Source organism: Ochotona princeps, chromosome 27 (assembly GCF_030435755.1).
Source record: "Ochotona princeps isolate mOchPri1 chromosome 27, mOchPri1.hap1, whole genome shotgun sequence".
Lineage (NCBI taxonomy): Eukaryota > Metazoa > Chordata > Mammalia > Lagomorpha > Ochotonidae > Ochotona > Ochotona princeps.
The window spans coordinates 21,727,335-21,744,739 of record NC_080858.1 but is presented as its reverse complement, the minus strand read 5'-3'; the positions used below and the strand labels follow the sequence as shown (position 1 = coordinate 21,744,739).

Genomic DNA, 17,405 nt, shown 5'->3' with positions numbered 1-17,405 from the left:
TGAGAGACAACAATCCTGAGAGTGCTTCCTTGATGTTACTGGGAATGTGCTGTGTGTCACCCTGCATGGCGGGGGAAGGCACACACGATGTGGTTCTCCGGGGACCTGCTGCGCCGGGAAGACCCACCCTCACCAACCACTGCACAACTCTCTAGTCACCATGTTCCTGGATGTCAGCACCCTCTGCCGCGTAGCCCTCATCCACTCACTGTCCTTCGGCTGTGACTTGGTGATGGAGGAGGAGGAGACACAGGCTCCTCTCTTCTGGAACCTGAGTCAATTTGTAACATTTATTGTTTGCTTAAGTGAAAGAGTGACAGAGAGTGAGAAAGTGATGGAGAAAGAAAGAGATCTTGGCTCCGGTGCGAAAGCCCAGTGGCTAAATCCTCGCCTTGCACACTCCTGGATCCCATATGGGTGCCGGTTGTATCTCAGCTGTTCTGCTTCCCATTCAGCTCCCTGCCTGTGGCCTGGGAAAGTAGAGGAAGACGCAAAGCCTTGGGATGCTACACCCATGTGGGAGAGACCAGGAGGAGGCTCCTGGCTCCTGGCTTCAGATCGGCTCAGCCCCGGCCGTTGTCGCCATTTGGGGCGTGACCCAGTGAACAGAAGATCTTTCTCTCTGTCTTTCCTCTCTAAGAATCTCCTCTTTCCAATTAAAAAAAATATAAATCTTTAAAAAGTAAAAAGTTAAGGCTTGGCGCAGTAGCCTGGTGGCTAAAGTCCTCATCTTGAATGCACCAGGATCCAATATGGGTGTTGGTTCTAATCCAGGCATCCCTGTTCCCATCCAGCTCCCTGCTTGTGGCCTGGGAAAGCAGTCAAGGACAGCCCAAGGCCTTGGGATCCTGCACCTGCATGGGAGACCCGGAAGAAGCTCTGGGCTCCTGGCTTCGGATTGGCTCAGTTCTGGCCTTTGCATCCATTTGGAGAGTGAATCAACGGACGGAAGATCTTCCTCTCTGTCTCTCCTCTTCTCTGTATATCTGACTTTGCAAGAAAAATAAATAAATCTTTAAAAAAAGAAAAAAAACTAAAGAAATCTTTCATTTGCTGGTTCCTTCCCCAGATGATTGCAATAGCCAGGTTTGGGCCAGGCCGCAGCGGGAGCCTGGAACTCCATCTAGCTCTCCTGTAACAAGGACCTAGTTCTTGAGCATGTGTGTTAACAGGGAGCTGCCTCAGAAGCAGAACAGCTGGGACTCGAACCATCACTCCACTGTGGAATGTCACTATTACACGTGGCAGCTTAACCTGCTGTGCCAACCCCCTGGGACCTCAGAGCCTTCACACATTGCCACCAAAGGGAGGAGCGAAGGGGACTCTATGAGGCTTCGTAAAGGGTTTTCTTTTATTTTAAAGCGAGGACTTTGCCCGCTAGGCCACCGCGCCAGGCCCACCCAAGGGTTTTCTTTTTAAAAAACATAAAGCATGACTTTATTTGTTATTATTTGGAAAACAGAGAGAGGGAGAATGAGTTTATCCTTTGTTTCCCTAAATGCACCCAGCAGCCAGAGCTGGCTCAGGGTGAAGCCAGGAGTAGGGCTGGGGCTCGAACTTAGGCACTTGGATAAGGAATGGGGCTGTCCCAGGCTGTGTCTTACCTAGCACACCAAACACCTGCCCTCAGACCTGCATTTCAGTCCTGGACAGCCTGAGCAAGGGACCCCAGGGGAACGAGGGAATCCAGGGAAAGGAGTTGGGAGTCACCCTGGAAGCTATAGACTGCCTCCTGAGAGTTCCTTTTTGTGGTCTCATTCAGCCTCAGTTCATGAAGGGAACTGGTGTGTTTTCCCAGGCTGTCCTTAGGGGCAGCCTGCCCTTGGCTGCTTGGCCTGGCCCCACCCAGCCCCAGCGCCCTCACATAGCAGCCAGGCTGGGTGCACCAGCCAGACCCAGCTGGGTTGGTTGTCTCTCCTCGTGGGTGCGTGCACTCAGCACCCAAACCTGGGCCCCGGTGCCCCTTGCCCACCTGCATGTGGACCCTGGCATGTTTCCTGACCCCCACCCCATGCCTGTGAGTTCCTCCTAAGAGGCAGAGTACCAAGGAGAACTTGTATTGTTGCCTCAGCATCCGTAGAGGGCTAAAACTGGGTGGAGTGACCCGGTCAGGGGCATGATTCTTTCAGCACGAGCCTGGGACCTGGGTGTGCTGTGACTCAGCCTGCTTCTTGGTGACACACACAGGGCTGGGGCTGGAACTCGTGTCACCTGGCCTTGGAGTCCAGTGCCCTTCTGGGGCGTGTGTGTGTGTGAGAGGAAGAGGAGGTGTGTCTCCTACCTAAGCCCTTTGCTTCAGCCTTTGCCCCCAGACCCCAAGAGCCAAGTCATCTGCACCTGTTCCGCTTTCTTTCTCATCATTATCTTTTCTGCCCACGGAGATACTCCTGTCTTGTTCTCATCCCCATGTTAGCTTTGTATTACGAGATCCTCTTGTCACCATGAGCTCCCGCACCGGCCCCTCTTATGTCTGTCGATATCACTGTCACCTACAGAAGGCTTCATACGCAGTAGACTCCCTAAACATGATGTGCCTCGCTCACCCACCCAGCCCTGTGAGGGCTCCAGCAAAATGAGCGGTCCCTCTTCTTTATGTTGGAAACTGGTCAGTCAGTCCAACATTATGCTTTATTCAGTCTGATATAGCAATTTAGTCTATTTTTAAAAAAGATTTGTTTATTTGAAAGGCAGAGTTACAGAGCAAGTGAGAGAACTTCCATCTGCTGATTTCAACCCCTATTTGCTCAAACAGCTGGGATTGGACCACAGCAAAACCAGGACACTTGAAATCTATCTGGAGCTGCCACGTGGGTACAGGGGTTCAACCACTCGGTCCGTCTTCTGAGGCTTTACTGGGTGTATTAGCAGGGAGCAGGCGCTATAGTGAAGCACCTGACTCGAACCAGAGTGCTTAGGGGTTGCCAGTGGCACAGCCCACTGCATTAGAATGCTGGCCCCTATTTATTTGTTTGTTTATTTAAGATGCATTTGTTTGGGCCCGGTGCAACAGCCTAGTGGTTAAATCCTCACCTTGCATGTGCTGGGATCCTATTTGAGGGCCGATTCATATCCTGGCTGCTTCACTTCCCTTTCAGCTCCCTGCTTATGGCCTGGAAAAACAGTCGAGGACGGGCCCAAAGCCTTGGGACCCTGTACCCACATTGGAGACCTGGACGAGGCTCCTGGTCGTGGCTTCGGATTGGGTTAGCTCTGGCCATTGTGGCCACTTGGGGAGTGAATTAGCAGATGGAAGATCTAGCTGTCCATCTTTTCGTAAAATCCGACTTTCCAATAAACAAAATCTTGAAAAAAATTTATTTAGTTTTATTTGGAAGACAGAGTTATAGAGAGAGAAGGAAAGATTTCATATCCGCTGGTTCACTCCCCAAATGGCTACAGCAACCACAGTTGGGCCAGTCCTGTGTGGGCACCGATGAGCTTCTTCTGGGTCTCCCGTGTGGGTGCAGGGGCCCAAGCACCTGGGCTGTCTTCTGCATCCCAGGTACATTAGTATGAAGCTGGATTGGAAGTGGAGCGGCTAGGACTCAGACCAGCACTCTAATACTTTTTGTACAACTGTCCACTGGTTTAAGACAGCAGAATTAAAGGGTGGAGCGTGACCTCCCTCTGGGGAGGGCCTGACCCAAGTGCTAACTGGTTCCCCAGGGAGCTCACCTGGACGCAGGCTGCCTGTGCCATGTCCAGGAACGCCCAGGCCTTCTGTGTTGGCTGCTCCTCCTGAACCCCAGCAGATAGTGGCTCATGCCCCAGGAGATATGTGGAGAAAGAAGCAGCAGTCCTGAATTCACCACTGCTCTGTCTCCCTGCGTACCTCTGGCCTCTGAGCCTGTTTGTCCTGTTACAAAGTCAGAGGGTAGCAGCAGGTTGTCTCCCAGGGTCAGGGCTCTAGGCCGATGTACCAGAGCATTTGGGGGTATCATCGGGCAGACCCCGGTATTTCCAAAGCATCTTCACATGAGGGGAGGGGGCGGTGCTGAGCAGACAGGACTATACCCCCATTCCACAGGTGAGGAGAAGGGTTGCTGTATGTCTCATCATCAGTGGCACAGGCAGGCTCACCCAGAGACTGGGTGAGAACAGAAAGCCAGGACACAATCAAGCCAGCAAGCTAAGGCTAGGGCAAAGGCAGAGGCTTGGGCTGGCCGGGTGATTCCTAAGAAAGTGGGTGCAGGAGGGGGAAGGACGAGGGGGCTGAGAACACTTGACAATTTATTTTGTGTCAGGACGCAGGTGCAAAGCAACCCCATTTCTAGCAATCCTTGCAGCAATCCCAAGAGGCAGCTTATCTCCATTTTGCAGACTGGAAAATAGTCTCAGGGAGGCTTCGTGATGGGTCCAAGACCACCCAGCTGAACTGGACCCCGGAGCACTGGGATTCCAGGTCTTTGGGTCTTTCCATTGCTGCCCCACTGGGACAGGTTGGTGATGGGATGGGGGAAGGGTTCGCTGCACCTGAAGTTTAGCTGGGGAGGTGTTCAGAGTGATGGGTTATAGGGTAAGGGGGCCACGAGGCAGCCAAATTAGAGACGCCACTGCCTCCGGCTGGGCTGCGAAGAGTTAAAGAACCTTCGACCCCTCCTCCCGCCTCCTCTCCAAGCTCTTCCTGTCCCCGCGCGTTGCAACACCCTGCCGGCTGCCGCTCAGCCTTCTCCTCCCACCTCTTCTCTCTCTCCGGCTGTAATTTCTCCGAGTTCTCCGGATGGGGCTCCAGTCCTGGCGTTGGGTTCGAGAACCCTGAGACCGGGCCGTGGCCTCCACTCGGGTCTACACTCCCCGACCCAAGTGCTCCCCGCGCCTGGCTGCACTTGGGACCTTGCCGGACTCAGCCGTTCATCCCTGGCCGCCACCACCGCCGCCTCCGTCGCCAGAGCCCCAATGGGGGAGTGAGAGGCCTGCGCCGGCCGGACATGGCCCTCCCCGCCGTGCCTGGCCTGCTGCTGCCGCTGGTGAGACCGGGGAGCGAGGCGGGAGCGGGGCAGGCCACCGGCCGCCACGACGGGGCTGACGCTTCCCTTGTGTGGGCCTGGCTCCCTGCCCGACGCAGGCCCGCGCGGGGCCCCAGGCTCCCCGGCGCCGCCCGTAGAGAGGTGTCGCTGCTCTTGGAGAAGGGGTCGTCCCGGGGCAGGGGTCAGGAACGTGTGTGAAAGGGGGAAAGAGTGAAGGAAAGGAAAGGTGCGGGTCGAGGGGGTGTCTGGGAATGGCGAGGGGACAGTGGTGATGGGCAGGCTGCCGGCGCTGAGGTGTGTGTGTGGGGGGGTGGGTGGTCCAGACTTGTCTGAGTCTAGCAGGTCTGGGGTTCTGGGCTGGGAGTGGGGGTTGGGGTGTGGTGGGGTGTTGAAGCTGCCAGAAGAAAATCCATTAGAAGGCAAAGAATGGAAGGCAAGTGAGGTGGGGAAACAGTCGGGAGGGTGGCGTGAGTGGAGTGGGTTTGGGAGAAGCATTTGGGAGTGGAGAGCGAGACAGGCTAGTGCCAAGTGCACGCCTTCCGCTGCCTGGGAGGTGGGGGACCTCCTCTTCCCCTCTGCCCTGCTGGGCGGGAGGTCCCCAGGGTGGGACCCCAGTGAGGTGGCTGCCACCACGCGACCCAGGCAGGGACCTGCGGCCGGCAGACCTGAGTGTCAATGTTTAGTTTCTTCTTCCACCTTCCACTTTGGGGAAGTTGGTAGAAAGTTGTTTTCGTCACTGGAGAATGTGCCGTTCTCCGGCTCCAGGCTCTGTTCGCTGTATCCTCATTTCTTTTCTGGGCTCCTGCAAGTTTCTTTTTTCCATACTTAAAGCCGCAGTCCCCATCACGAAGGGTGGGCTTTCCTGGCCTTGTGGACCAGTGTTTCGTGTCCTTGCCCCTTCCATCGCTGCGCCCGCCCCCGCCTCTCCCTCGTCTCCCACCATTCCTTACTCTCCTCTCTGTCGTCCAGAGCTGCTTCCTTTTCTATTTATTTGAGAGACAGAGAGCAGGAGAAGGAGACCTTCCGTCTACTGATTCATTTCCCAGATGTCCATAAGAGCCAGAGCTGGGTCAGGCTGAAGCCAGAAGCCAAGAGTTGCATCCAAGTCTATGACGTGGGTGGCAGGGACCAAAGGGTTTGCACCAGCAGGACGCTTCATCTGAAGTGAAGCCAGGACTTGAACTCACTGTGATATAGAATACCAGTGTCCCAAGCAGCCTCTTCTTGTCTTGTCTGTCTTGAGATTGACTTCTTTCAGGGGCTGGCACCATGGTGTAGTAGATCAAGCCTCTGTTTGCAGCACTGATAGCCCCTAAAAGTGTCTTAACTGGTGACATCCTGTAAGTGGTGCTGCTCTACCTCTGATCCGGCCCCCTGTTTTTTCGTTTTTTTTTTTAAAGATTTATTCATTTTTACTGGAAAGGCGGATATACACAGAGGAGGAGAGACAGAGAGGAAGATCTTCTGTCCGATGATTCACTCCCCAAGTGAGCCGCAACGGCCGGTGCGCGCTGATCCGAAGCCGGGAACCAGGAACCTCTTCCAGGTCTCCCACGCGGGTGCAGGGTCCCAAAGCTTTGGGCCGTCCTCGACTGCTTTCCCCGGCCACAAGCAGGGAGCGGGATGGGAAGTGGATCAGCTGGGATTAGAACTGGTGCCCATATGGGATACCGGCGCGTTCAAGGCGAGGACTTTAGCTGCTAGGCCACGCTGCCGGGCCCGATCCGGCCCCCTGTTAATGCACTTTGGAAAGCAGCACAGGATGGCCGGAGTGCTTGGGCCCCTGCATCTGTGTGGGAGACCTGGCAGAAGCTCCCAGCTGTGGCTATTGCAGACACTTCTGGAGTGAACCAACTCTTTCTCTCTGTAATTCTGCCTTCCGAATTATTAGACCCTAAAAAAAAAAAAAAAAGGCAGAACTATAGAGACAGAGAATTATAGAAACAGAGAAATAAGAACAAGAGACAAAAAGAGATTTCCCATTCGTTGGATCACACTCCCCTGTGGCCACAATGGTTAGAGCTGAGCCAAGCTGAAGTCAGGAGCCAGTGAACCCATCCAGGTCTCCCACATGGGTGATATTGGGCCATCTTCCTCTGCCTTCCCAGGCACACTACCAGACAGATCGAAAGCAGAGCAGCTGAGGTTTGAACCCATGCTTTGATAAGAGGGTGGTTGCTTAGTGCCCTGGGCCACAGTGCCAGCCCCCGTCAGCTTCTTAACCCCAGGGCCGCCTTTTGTGCCGTTCCTTCCATTGGCGGTTGTTCTCCTCTTCTCCCACTCCCATTCCCCACCCTCCCGTTCCCTTCTCCAGATTGGCCTTCCCCAGTTCTTCCCTCCGCTACCCAGCACTGGGAACTGTTGGGGGTCTGATCTGGGCTGGGGCAGCCTCTCTTCTCTTGTTGGCACTCCATCACCTGGGTCCAAATCCGACTCCCTCCCATCAGACGGCTGTGTGAACTTGAACAGGTTGTATCTACCCTGCCTCCTTATGTTGTTCTGGAGGTGAGGTAGATTGATATGTCAAGGACGGGAGTTTTCAAAAACTTCATAGGAAATGCACATGGTGAAAAAAACTAGGCCCAAGCCTGGATTTCAATTTTTAAATTTTTTTTGTATGATTTATTTATTTTTATTGGAAAGAGATTTACAGAGAGATGAAGAGACAGATATTTCATCTGCTAGTTCACTCTCAAATGGCCACAACTGCAGGAGCCAGGAGTTATTCTGGGTCTCCCACACGGGTGCAGGGTCCCAAGGCTTTGGGCCGTCTTCCATAAGTAGGGAGGTGGATGGGAAGTGGATCAACTGCAACATGACCCAGCACTGATATGGGCTCCTGGCATTTGGAGATGGAGGATTAGCCAATTAAGCCATTGCACTGGGCCCAATCTCAAACATTTTTGCATTTAAAAATAATCTTACGGGCCCGGTGCGATAGCCTAGCTGCTAAAGTCCTCACCTTGCAAGCGCCAGGATCCCATATGGACGTCAGTTCTAATTCAGGCAAGCCCCACTTCCCGTCTAGCTCCCTGCTTGTGGCCTACGAAAGCAGTTGAGGATGGCCCAAAGCTTTGGGACCCTATGCCCGCATGGGAGACCTGCACTGTGATGTCCTGGAACACAGATGGATGGCTTTGGCGGAGTGGAGAACGCGCCTGAGTTTCTGACCTCTTTTGGGCAGAAGGGGGGACAGATTACACCTTCAGGAAATGCAGGAGCTTCCCCCTCCCCGTCCCCCTTCCCGGGCTGGCTCAGGGACTTTGCCCCCAGATCCATCCCAGGGCCTGTCTGGGGGTGTGTTGGCTTAGTGAGAGCACTTCCCAACAGAAGCACCTCTAGGGAACCTGTGCTCCTTACCCGTTTGTTGAATACAGTCAGGACTAGAAGCCTCGTGGAAAGTGTGAGGCAGGAGTGGGGCAGGGTGAGAATGAAGATAGAACCTGGACTGTAGACTGAGGGTAGGGAGCTCATTCACTCATTCAGAGCCCGCACTTGCAGCGTCTGCTGCTCTGAGCCTGGGCTATGTTCAGAAGAGAAGTGAGATATGCGGCCAGGAGCAGCCTCCACCATTAGAAGTGATGTTTGAAGTCAGGTTTTGGAGATGGAGAGGCAAATGCATGTGCCAGCTAGCCAGCCAGGACAAGCTGAAGCTTGTGTGCTAATCAGAAAGTGTAGGTTGAATTGGAGCGGGGAACAGGCTGGGAGACAGTCGCAGTCATCCAGGGCAGGTGGTATTGGTGGCCGAGGGGAGAGAGACCCCAGAGGAAGGCCAGGCAGGGTGATCAGACGGGCAGGTATGGCAGCCTGAGTAGGAATGGGAGTGTTCTGAGGCAGGAGTGACGTCAGCAGTCTCAGCGTTGGTGGGAGAAGTTGGTGGTGTGACATTTCTGAGACTGGGTCATAGGTGAGATGGACACATGTAGTTTGGGCCGTGTCCACTGCATGGTCAGGGGGATGGCCAAGTGGATGTGCAGACGGAGCAGGCCCGGGCAAGGCTTGTCAGCGCTATCGTTTGCATTCGTCGCTTCCACGCGTCCTTGGGTCTCCAGGAGGAAGGAGCAGTCACAGGGGTATGTGCTGGTTGGGGGACTCCGCTGGGCCCACCACGAGTGCATAGCAGGTGAGTCCCTGGGCCATCAGCGCACCTGTGCCCGCTGCCCAACAGGATGACACCGATTGACCAAGACCTGGGCTGTCTGTATTTTCATTGTCTTTATGGTCTGCCTGGAGAGATGGTATCTCCTGTCCAACACAACCAGGTTATGATAAGAGCCAAAAGGAGATACCATCAGTTTGTGGTATGGTGGTATTGAGTTCACAGGGGGCTGAGTGTCTGTAGGCTTTAGGTTTGGGTTGGGGAAGTGTGTGTCACTCTCCCCCAACCCACCCCCTCCCGCCCCCCCATCCAGGGCTTTGTGATGAGGAGGTGGGATCTCTAGGGGGAGGCCCCTGGGACCAGCGAGAAGCTGTCAGGGTTCTTGACCTTAAAGAAACTCACACATTGTCACTGAATGAGCGCAGGAGTGTGGAGAGAGTGCAGCTGATGGGTGCCTGAGAGGTAGGTGGGTCAGGGTTAGACCACAAGGTCCAGTGGGTGGTGCAGCTTCTCCCCCACCGCGCTGTAGCCACAGTACAGGAAGTCACACTTGAGAGCCTCTAGGCGGAAGCTGTGGGGGAGTTGGAGGGGTGCTGGGCCGCCCCCCTACTGTCTTTCCACCAGCACCCCTGGCTTCCTGGGTACAGCACTCAGCTGGAGCTTACCTTCCGGCTCTGCTCTCTTGCCATAGAATGCAAATGTCAGGGAACTGGGTTCTGTGGGCCAGGCAGTGCCCCTGAGTGCCCATTGGAGGGGAGCCTGGGGACCCTGGCTTCTAGGGACCAGAGAGCCAGCTGACCGCGAGATCCCTGGGCCATGACGCTGCTTCCTTTTCATATCCCTACCCGCCCCCCACCCCCCAATTCCTGGAAGTGGATATTCAGAGTTTTCCTTCAAGGCCAGGGTGCTTGAGGGGGTGAGCGGGGAGCTATGGAGGTTCAGGATTGGCTGGGATTGCAGAGGGCCCCAAATCCCAGAACCAGCCAGGCTGTGGGAATGCGGTGAACCCAGGCTGGGAGGGCAGCCTGGGTCTGTGCTGTACTGGAACTGGGGCACGCCAGGGGGCTGTTAGGAGAGAGCCCAGGGGATGGGTTTATCTGCTGGAACTGGGGCAGGGAAGGAACCCCTTGGCCTTCAGGGAGGCGGAGTGGGAGGAAGCCAGGGGTCGAGGGAGACTTCCTTTGAGATGGAACAGGGAGAGGGAGGCATTTCCTGAAATGTGCAGGCCAAGTGGGCCAGGGGTCCCATGGTTCAATGCTGCTCAGGGTTACGGGCTAGAAGAGCGTTGAGTGGGGACCGAGGGAGAGGGACTGGCTGGGAGGAGGAAGGTTAGGATGGGTCTCTGCTGACTCATGACCCCTGAGGAGCTAGGGAACCTGCTAGTTCCCTCTCCTCCGCTCTCCATCCCCTCCCTCCCTCTGGCCTGAGTCACGGGGCGGAGCTGCTGGGAAAAGATTGCGCTTTCCCGGATTTGACTTAACCCCAGGAGGCCTGGATGCGGAGAGGACACGCGAGGCCCTGCGAGGCCTGAGCAAACCTCTGTCCCTGCTCTTCTCAGGAGGGGTCGCCCTTACTGGCCACACGCCCCCCCCCAGAAGATCCCTCCCCCACCTGGGCCCTAGAGACATCGACTTTCTCCACCCCTAGACTCTCTCTGCCCTGTGGGTTAGCTCCAAGGCATGAGCCTGAGAGGTGCCAGTGACCTTCGTGCTGTAAGCCCTTCCTTCGGGGAAAGGAGCCACACTTTCAGGACAGCGAAGTTCTTCCCGACACCAGCCCTTCCTGCTGGCCTCCTGGTGGCAGCAGGCGCCCCTGCTGGCTGGGTCCCTGTGGGTGGCTGTCCCTCTCTCCCTGGCTGGAGCTGACCTTCCAGGTCTGTGCTGCTGGGGTTGCAGCGTCGCCCAGTGGCTGACTTAGGGGCTACCTGTTCCCAAAAGTGGAGCTGGGGAGATTGGAAGAGCTGGTCCCGTGGTGGAGGTGGTGGGGTGGAAGGGACGCTGCCACACCCTCCCATCCTGGGCTGTAATTCTGTGCTCTGATTGGTCTATCTAAACATTTGGAGATATCCTGCCCTGGCCTCCTGGCTTTGCTTAAAGTTACCAGAACAGGGCAAGCTGTTCAGGTGCTGTGGGCTTGGCCAGAGGCTGTTAAAAAAACAAAAACACAAAAGCTTGCTTCCAAATGGCCTGGTTGCACAAGGCTCCAGGATGCTTGGCAGTTCCTCAGCTCCTGTTTTGCTGATCATCGGAGCCAAATCGTCTGCCTCCAGCCAAATCCTTGATTTGCGTGACTGTCTTTGTCCACTGCTGCCAACACCTCATTTGTCACCTGCTGATCCTAATCCTGACCTCTGAACTTTCCCTCTCAGTTCCCCTCCCTGTTTGTTCTTGCCGAGCTGGAGTGTTTGTATCAATTTCCTGGTGGGAGAGGACGGAAGTGTGAGGGCACGATGATCCCTAAGGCGAGGTTTGCACAGAGCTTTAAAAACACAGCTCCTAACAAAACAGAGCAAAACAAAACAAAACAACACGCCTCCCTTGGCTCTGCGGCCTGTCCAGGACCAGCATGGGCCTCAATTATTCCAGGATTATTCTGCAGTAGAACTTAGTCCAGGGATGTCATCCTGACCCTGAAGCCCACTTCTACCTAGGAGAGATGCTCCCCAATCTTTTGGGGGTGCTTGTTGAAAGAAAGAGCCAGCATGGAAGTAGCCCGCTAGTTCCGGGTCCAGAAAACATTCCTTGTATAACCGCCATGTGTGTATCATTGTTAGCTACAGGGAGGGACTCTGAGTAAGGGTAAAATACAGCCTAGGGCCCCCAGGACCCTCTAGGCTTTGGAGTGAAGGGACAGCAGTCAGCACACAGGCCACGCAGGGCACAGTTCAGTTTCTAATCACGTGGTGGTGCCAGCTGCCAAGGAAGACCTTCAGTGAGCAGTGGCCTGGGTAGCGGTAGAAGCAGGGAGGGAGTTTTCAATTTGCCACTTCTGGGTCCTCCTGCACTTTCCTCTCCTAAGGGCATCTCCTCTGTGTGATTCTTCTCCAGGTGCTCCTGGTCCTGTCCATGGAAATATATCCCTTACGGGTTATTGGACTGGTTGCCTATCATGGGGACCCGGAGGACAGCGACAGTCCGTGCCCCCAGGGGAAATACAGCCACCGGCGGAATAAGTCCGTCTGCTGCACCAAGTGTCACAAAGGTGGGAGACAACAGATTTGCCCAGGGATGGGGGCCCCTGCTTCTTTCTTGGCTTTTTTCTCCTGGCATTCGCTCTACCCTCTCCACCTCCCCTTTGCAACTTTGCTGCCTCTCTTGGGTTGGGGTTTCCCTGCCCCCGCCACTTGCCTTTCCCAGGGACTCCAGGGCAGCAGGGCACTTTGCTGCAGCCTGACCCAAATGGTTCGTTCTCAGGAACTTATTTATACGATGACTGTCCAGAGCCAGGACGGGAAACGGACTGCAGGGAATGTGAAAAGGGCACCTATACCGCTTCGGAAAATTTCCTCAACCAGTGTCTCAGCTGCTCCAAATGCCGACCGGGTACGCGTGGCCTGGGGAGAGAGCCGGGATGTGCTGCTGGCTGGAGCCTGGTGTGAGCCTACCCCTGCAGGAGCCTATACAGGGCAGGGTTGTGTGACAGTGGCCCTGGGTGCGATGGGTCAAGGAGACAGACAGACAGACACACACACAGGAGGAAGAGTGTCCAAGAACGGGGTTGCACGGAAGGGTCAGTGGGATGGACGCAGCCTGAGGGATGCAGGACTCATGTGCCACCTCATCCTCTCAACAGAGATGAAGCAAGTGGAGATTTCTCCATGCACAGTGGACCAGGACACCGTATGTGGCTGCAGGAAGAACCAATACCGGAGCCCTGTGTCCAGAGACATGTTCAAGTGCGAGAACTGCAGCCTCTGCCCCAATGGAACTGTGACCAAGCCCTGTGAGCAGGACCTGCCCCTTCAAGGCCCTGGTGGATGGTGGTGCTCCCTTCCTGCTGGACTCCTGCAGCCGCGGAGCTGGAGGGCTGGTGTCTGGGCACCTCTCTCCTCCTCCATTGGAGGGTGTCCTCGGGTTGTCGGGTGCCCCTCCTGTAACTGTGGTATTTCTTCTCCCTGCAGGCCAGGAGCATGAGGACACCGTGTGTACCTGCCTCGCAGGCTTCTACCTAAGTAAAAACATGTGCATCTCCTGTAGTCAGTGAGTATCTGTGCCAGCTGCCGGCCACCGGGAAGGCGGCGTGGGGTGGGCTCTGACAGCAGTGGCAGAGAGGGACTAGCCAGGCCCCACATGGGCTTTTCTTACACACTCCCTTGAAAAGAGGAAGGTGTGAAGGCTTTCAGAGTTGAACATTCTTGGGTTTCAATTCTGGCCTAACCATGCACTGGTGTGCGACCGTGGGCAAGTTACTTAATGTCTCTGAGTCTTACTTAATTCCATATGTATAATTTATTATATCTAATGTATGTATTATATATAACTTAAATATTATATATATATAACTTATTTTACTTATTTAAAAAGCAGAGTTAGAGAATTTGAGAGAGAGAGTCTTCCATCCACTGGGTTACTCCTTAGGTGACTACCACAGCCAGGGCTGGGCTAGGCTGAAGCCAGGAGACAGTAGTTTCTTTTCTGTTTGCCCACATGACACTGGTACCCTGGATGTTGGGTATCCTCCGCTACTTTCCCAGGCATATTATTGGGGAACCAGATTGGAAGTGGAGCAGCTGAGATTTGAACCGGGACTCACACGGGATGCTGGCGACACAGGTGGAAGGAAGCTTAATCCACTATACCACAGCGCCAGCCTCATTACTTATGTTTTGGTTAGCATTTTGTTCAGTCATTTGAGCAGTAGAGAGAGAGAAAGAGCTCGATCCTATCCTATGCCCGCAGCACTGGTGGGGCTGAGTTGGAGCCAGGAACTCTATCCAGGTCTCTCCTGTCGGGCGCAGGGACCCGGGTACTTCAGTCATCACCATGTCTCGCAGGGTACACATTAGCAGGAAGCAGGAAGTGAGAACGGAGCCAGGCCTGAAATCCAGACATTTCAATGTGCCATGAAGGCTTCTTAACAGGTGTCTTCATCGCTCCTTATCTTTAATATTAGGATAATGACACCCATGTGAGAAGCATGACCAGGGTTGTAGTGCAGTGGGTTAGTAGGTGAGGTCACCACTGCCTGTAACACAGGCTCAAGTGTCCCCTGCTCCACTTTCCACTCAGCCCCCTGCTAATGAGCCTGGGAAAGCAGCGGAAGAGGAACCAAACGCCTGGGCCCCTGCACCCACATGGGAGACACACATGGGGGTCTGGCTCTCTTTGACTTCAGGCTGGCCCAGCCCCAACTGTCACAGCCACTTGGGCAGTGAACCAGCAGATGGAAGATTCTATCCCTCTGTTGCTTTGCCTTTTAAGTAAAATGAAATACACTGTAAAAGAAAAAAGGTTGTGGGAATTACCACACTACAAAATAACTTTGTGTCACCAACTCACAAGTCAGGTTGTGTAACTAGTGCTGCAAAGTCCTTTCCAGTCCCTTTGCCGCATGTCCATGAGCCCAACAGGGAAACAGTCCCCTGACACCTGCCTTCTCTGGAAGACTAGTATGTCAGGCAAAACCATGTCATCCCTGGCACTGACGGGGAAGCTAGGGCTTACAGGGACAGTGGCAGGTGGCTGGCTTAGCATCAGTCCTGCTGGCAAGTGAATGGTTGGAATTCATGCTCTGACTGCATTTTCCTAGTGCGCTTTTTGTTTTTAAGATTTATTTATTCTTATGTGGAAGGCAGAATGACAGAGATTGGGAGAGATCTTTCCTCCACTGGTTCAACTCCCCAAATGGCCACAGCAGCTGGGACTTGGCCAGGCCTGTGCCAGGAGCTCTCACGTTGGGCACCAGGGGCCCAGGCATATTAGTTAGAGCCCATTGCCTTCTGATGCCTTTAGCAGGAAGCTGGCTGGGAAGTGGAAGCAGGGGCTCAGCGGCCCCGCGTGCTGCTCGGAAATGTAGTGCCCGAGTGGCATTTTCACTTGCGGTGCCTCAGGACCCGTCCCTCTGAAGACGCCTTTCAATCAAAACATGAATCCTTTTCTGGGATTATGTTTCTTTTGCATCGGTTTCCAAGATAGGTCTTTTGAGGCAACAAAAGGCGTTTGTGAGGCAGCTTGTTTTGTGTCTGTGCGCATGGTACGTCTGTGTTCTGTATGATCCTGTTTTTTGTGTCTGCCTGTTTCATGTCTCGTATGTGCCAGTGTGTTTGTCTGTTTTTTTGTGTGTTGTATGTATGTGTGTCTGTATCTGTGTTGTGTATCTGTAAGCTCTGTGTCTGTGTGTTTGGGTGTATGACTTGTATGTGTGTGTTTTGTGTCTGTGTCTCTCTGTTGTGTATGGTCTGTTTTGTGTGTCTCTGTGTCTTGTGTGATGTATCCACTTCCGTGTGTCTCGTGTGTCCCTCCTGTGCAGAGCTTCAGCTCACCAGAGCCACCTCTGGTTTCAGATGTAAAGACCCTGAGTGCCAGAAGCTGTGCCAGCCACCCGCTGAAACGGTCCAGCACCCTCAGGACCCAGGTGAGGAGCACCACCCTTGCTCAGCCGCCTCTCCCAGCTCCAGCCCCTGCACCCACCCCTCCAGCCCTTTGACCCTGAACCCCCACCCCCGTCTCCAGGCACCAAAGTGCTACTACCCCTGGTGATCATCTTTGGTCTTTGTGTGCTGTCCCTCCTCTTCATCCTTTTAATGTGCCACTACCAGCGGCGGTGGAAGCCCAAATTCTACTCCATCGGTGAGTGAGTGGGGCGGTGAGGGGGAAGGGTGCTGCGAGGCTGTGGAAGCCTGTGGGTGGCTCAGTGTGGAGTTCCTGGGAAGGAGTGTCTCCCGACTCGCTGCTGTGGGTCCTGTGTGTGTGTGGGGGGGGACCCTGAGTGTCTGGGGTGGGGTGGGGAAGGAATGTCAGGCTCCAGCAGTCGTTGGCTTTTCCCTGGGGTCACATAAGCCGTGAGGCATGTCACCGCAAGTCTCCAGGGCTGAAAACAGGGGAAGTGAAACTGATGCTTTTTTTTTCTTCTCAGTTTGTGGGAAAGCCACACCTGTCAAAGAGGTGAGTTGACAGTGGAGACCACACTTCACTAGAACATCCAGACCCCTGCCCTCCCACCTGGGACTCCCCTCCGGCCCAACCCCCAACCCCAGTGAACAGTGCTGAGACAGACTCTCGTCTCCCCACCCCAACAATCTCTTTTAGGGGGAGCTGGACAGAGAGAGAATCACTGAGAAACCCTTCACTTCTGCCCCAGGCACCTGTCCCATCTCAGGCGCCTATCTTACTTCAGCCTTCAGCCCCCTTCCCTGCCTCTCTGAGAACTGGCCCAAGCTCAGCGCTGTGTCAGCCTCCAGGGAGGTGGCCTTCACCTACCGGGAGGCGGACCACGACTTCAGCACCGTCCTGACCTCCGCCCCCATCACCCCGCCGTACAAAGGGGAGGACAGCGCCCCGCTGCAGCCTCAGCCGCAGCCGCAGCGCGCAGACAGTGAGTAAGGGGTGCGGTTGGGGTGGAGAGGAGGGCTCCTGGAAGAAGCAGGGTCGAGGGGAGGGCGGCCGCCGCCCGAGGCTCACCGTCCCCGCGTCCCCCGCGTCCCCGCAGCCGACCCCGCCACGCTGTACGCCGTGGTGGATGGCGTGCCCCCAGGACGCTGGAAGGAGTTCGTACGGCGCCTGGGGCTTGGCGAGCATGAGATAGAGCGGCTGGAGCTGCAGAACGGGCGCTGCCTGCGGGAAGCTCACTACAGCATGTTGGCGGCCTGGCGGCAGCGCAAACCGCGACACGAAGCCACTCTGGACCTGCTGGAACGTGTGCTCCGCGAAATGAACCTGGTCGGCTGCCTGGAGGACATTCAGGAGGCGCTGAAGGCCCCAGCCTATCAGCCCGCAGCGTCCCACCTTCTCCGGTGAGGCGTAGCCTCACTTCTGCAGGACGTCAGAGGGGTGCAGTGGCCCAGCCTCCCCATGAGGCCACGCCCACACTGCCGGACGTCAGAAGCACTGTGTGGTCCCGTCCCCGTGAGGCCACGCCCCACTACTCTGCAGGACGTCAGAGGGACACTGTGGCCCCGCCCCCGTGAGGCCACGCCCCGCTCATCTGAAGGACGTCGGGGCGCGGCCCCGCTTCCTTCCCCCGTGGTATTTCTCCTCCCCTGATGGAGCTAGACCCCGCTTTGGTCGAAGGGCCATTTCTGCCTTGGAGCTGAGCTCTGGGCGTTTTTATTTTGGGATCCTGGAGTGGCAGGAGTGAGCTAGCAGTCACTTGCCTGGTGCTACCCCTTCCTGAAGACCGCC

The 17,405-nt window shown here is 55.4% G+C and overlaps 1 protein-coding gene and 1 long non-coding RNA gene across 2 annotated transcripts in view; one reads left to right on the top strand and one right to left on the bottom strand.

The window, feature by feature from the left end:
* LOC131478092 (uncharacterized) overlaps positions 1 to 6,548 on the bottom strand; it is a 49,063-nt gene extending 42,515 nt beyond the window's left edge. Inside the window, exon 1 of the long non-coding RNA XR_009244297.1 lies at positions 6,505 to 6,548. This is a non-coding gene — a long non-coding RNA (uncharacterized LOC131478092). The remainder of the gene's footprint in view (positions 1 to 6,504) is intronic.
* Positions 4,621 to 17,083, top strand: TNFRSF1A (TNF receptor superfamily member 1A). Its single transcript, XM_058655680.1, has 10 exons — positions 4,621 to 4,967; positions 12,114 to 12,267; positions 12,480 to 12,608; positions 12,859 to 13,008; positions 13,187 to 13,265; positions 15,569 to 15,639; positions 15,738 to 15,854; positions 16,141 to 16,169; positions 16,314 to 16,599; positions 16,714 to 17,083. The coding sequence occupies exons 1-10, from the start codon at positions 4,929 to 4,931 to the stop codon at positions 17,019 to 17,021; spliced, it is 1,362 nt and encodes a 453-aa protein (XP_058511663.1). The 5' UTR covers positions 4,621 to 4,928; the 3' UTR covers positions 17,022 to 17,083.
* The last annotated feature ends 322 nt before the right edge of the window (positions 17,084 to 17,405 follow it).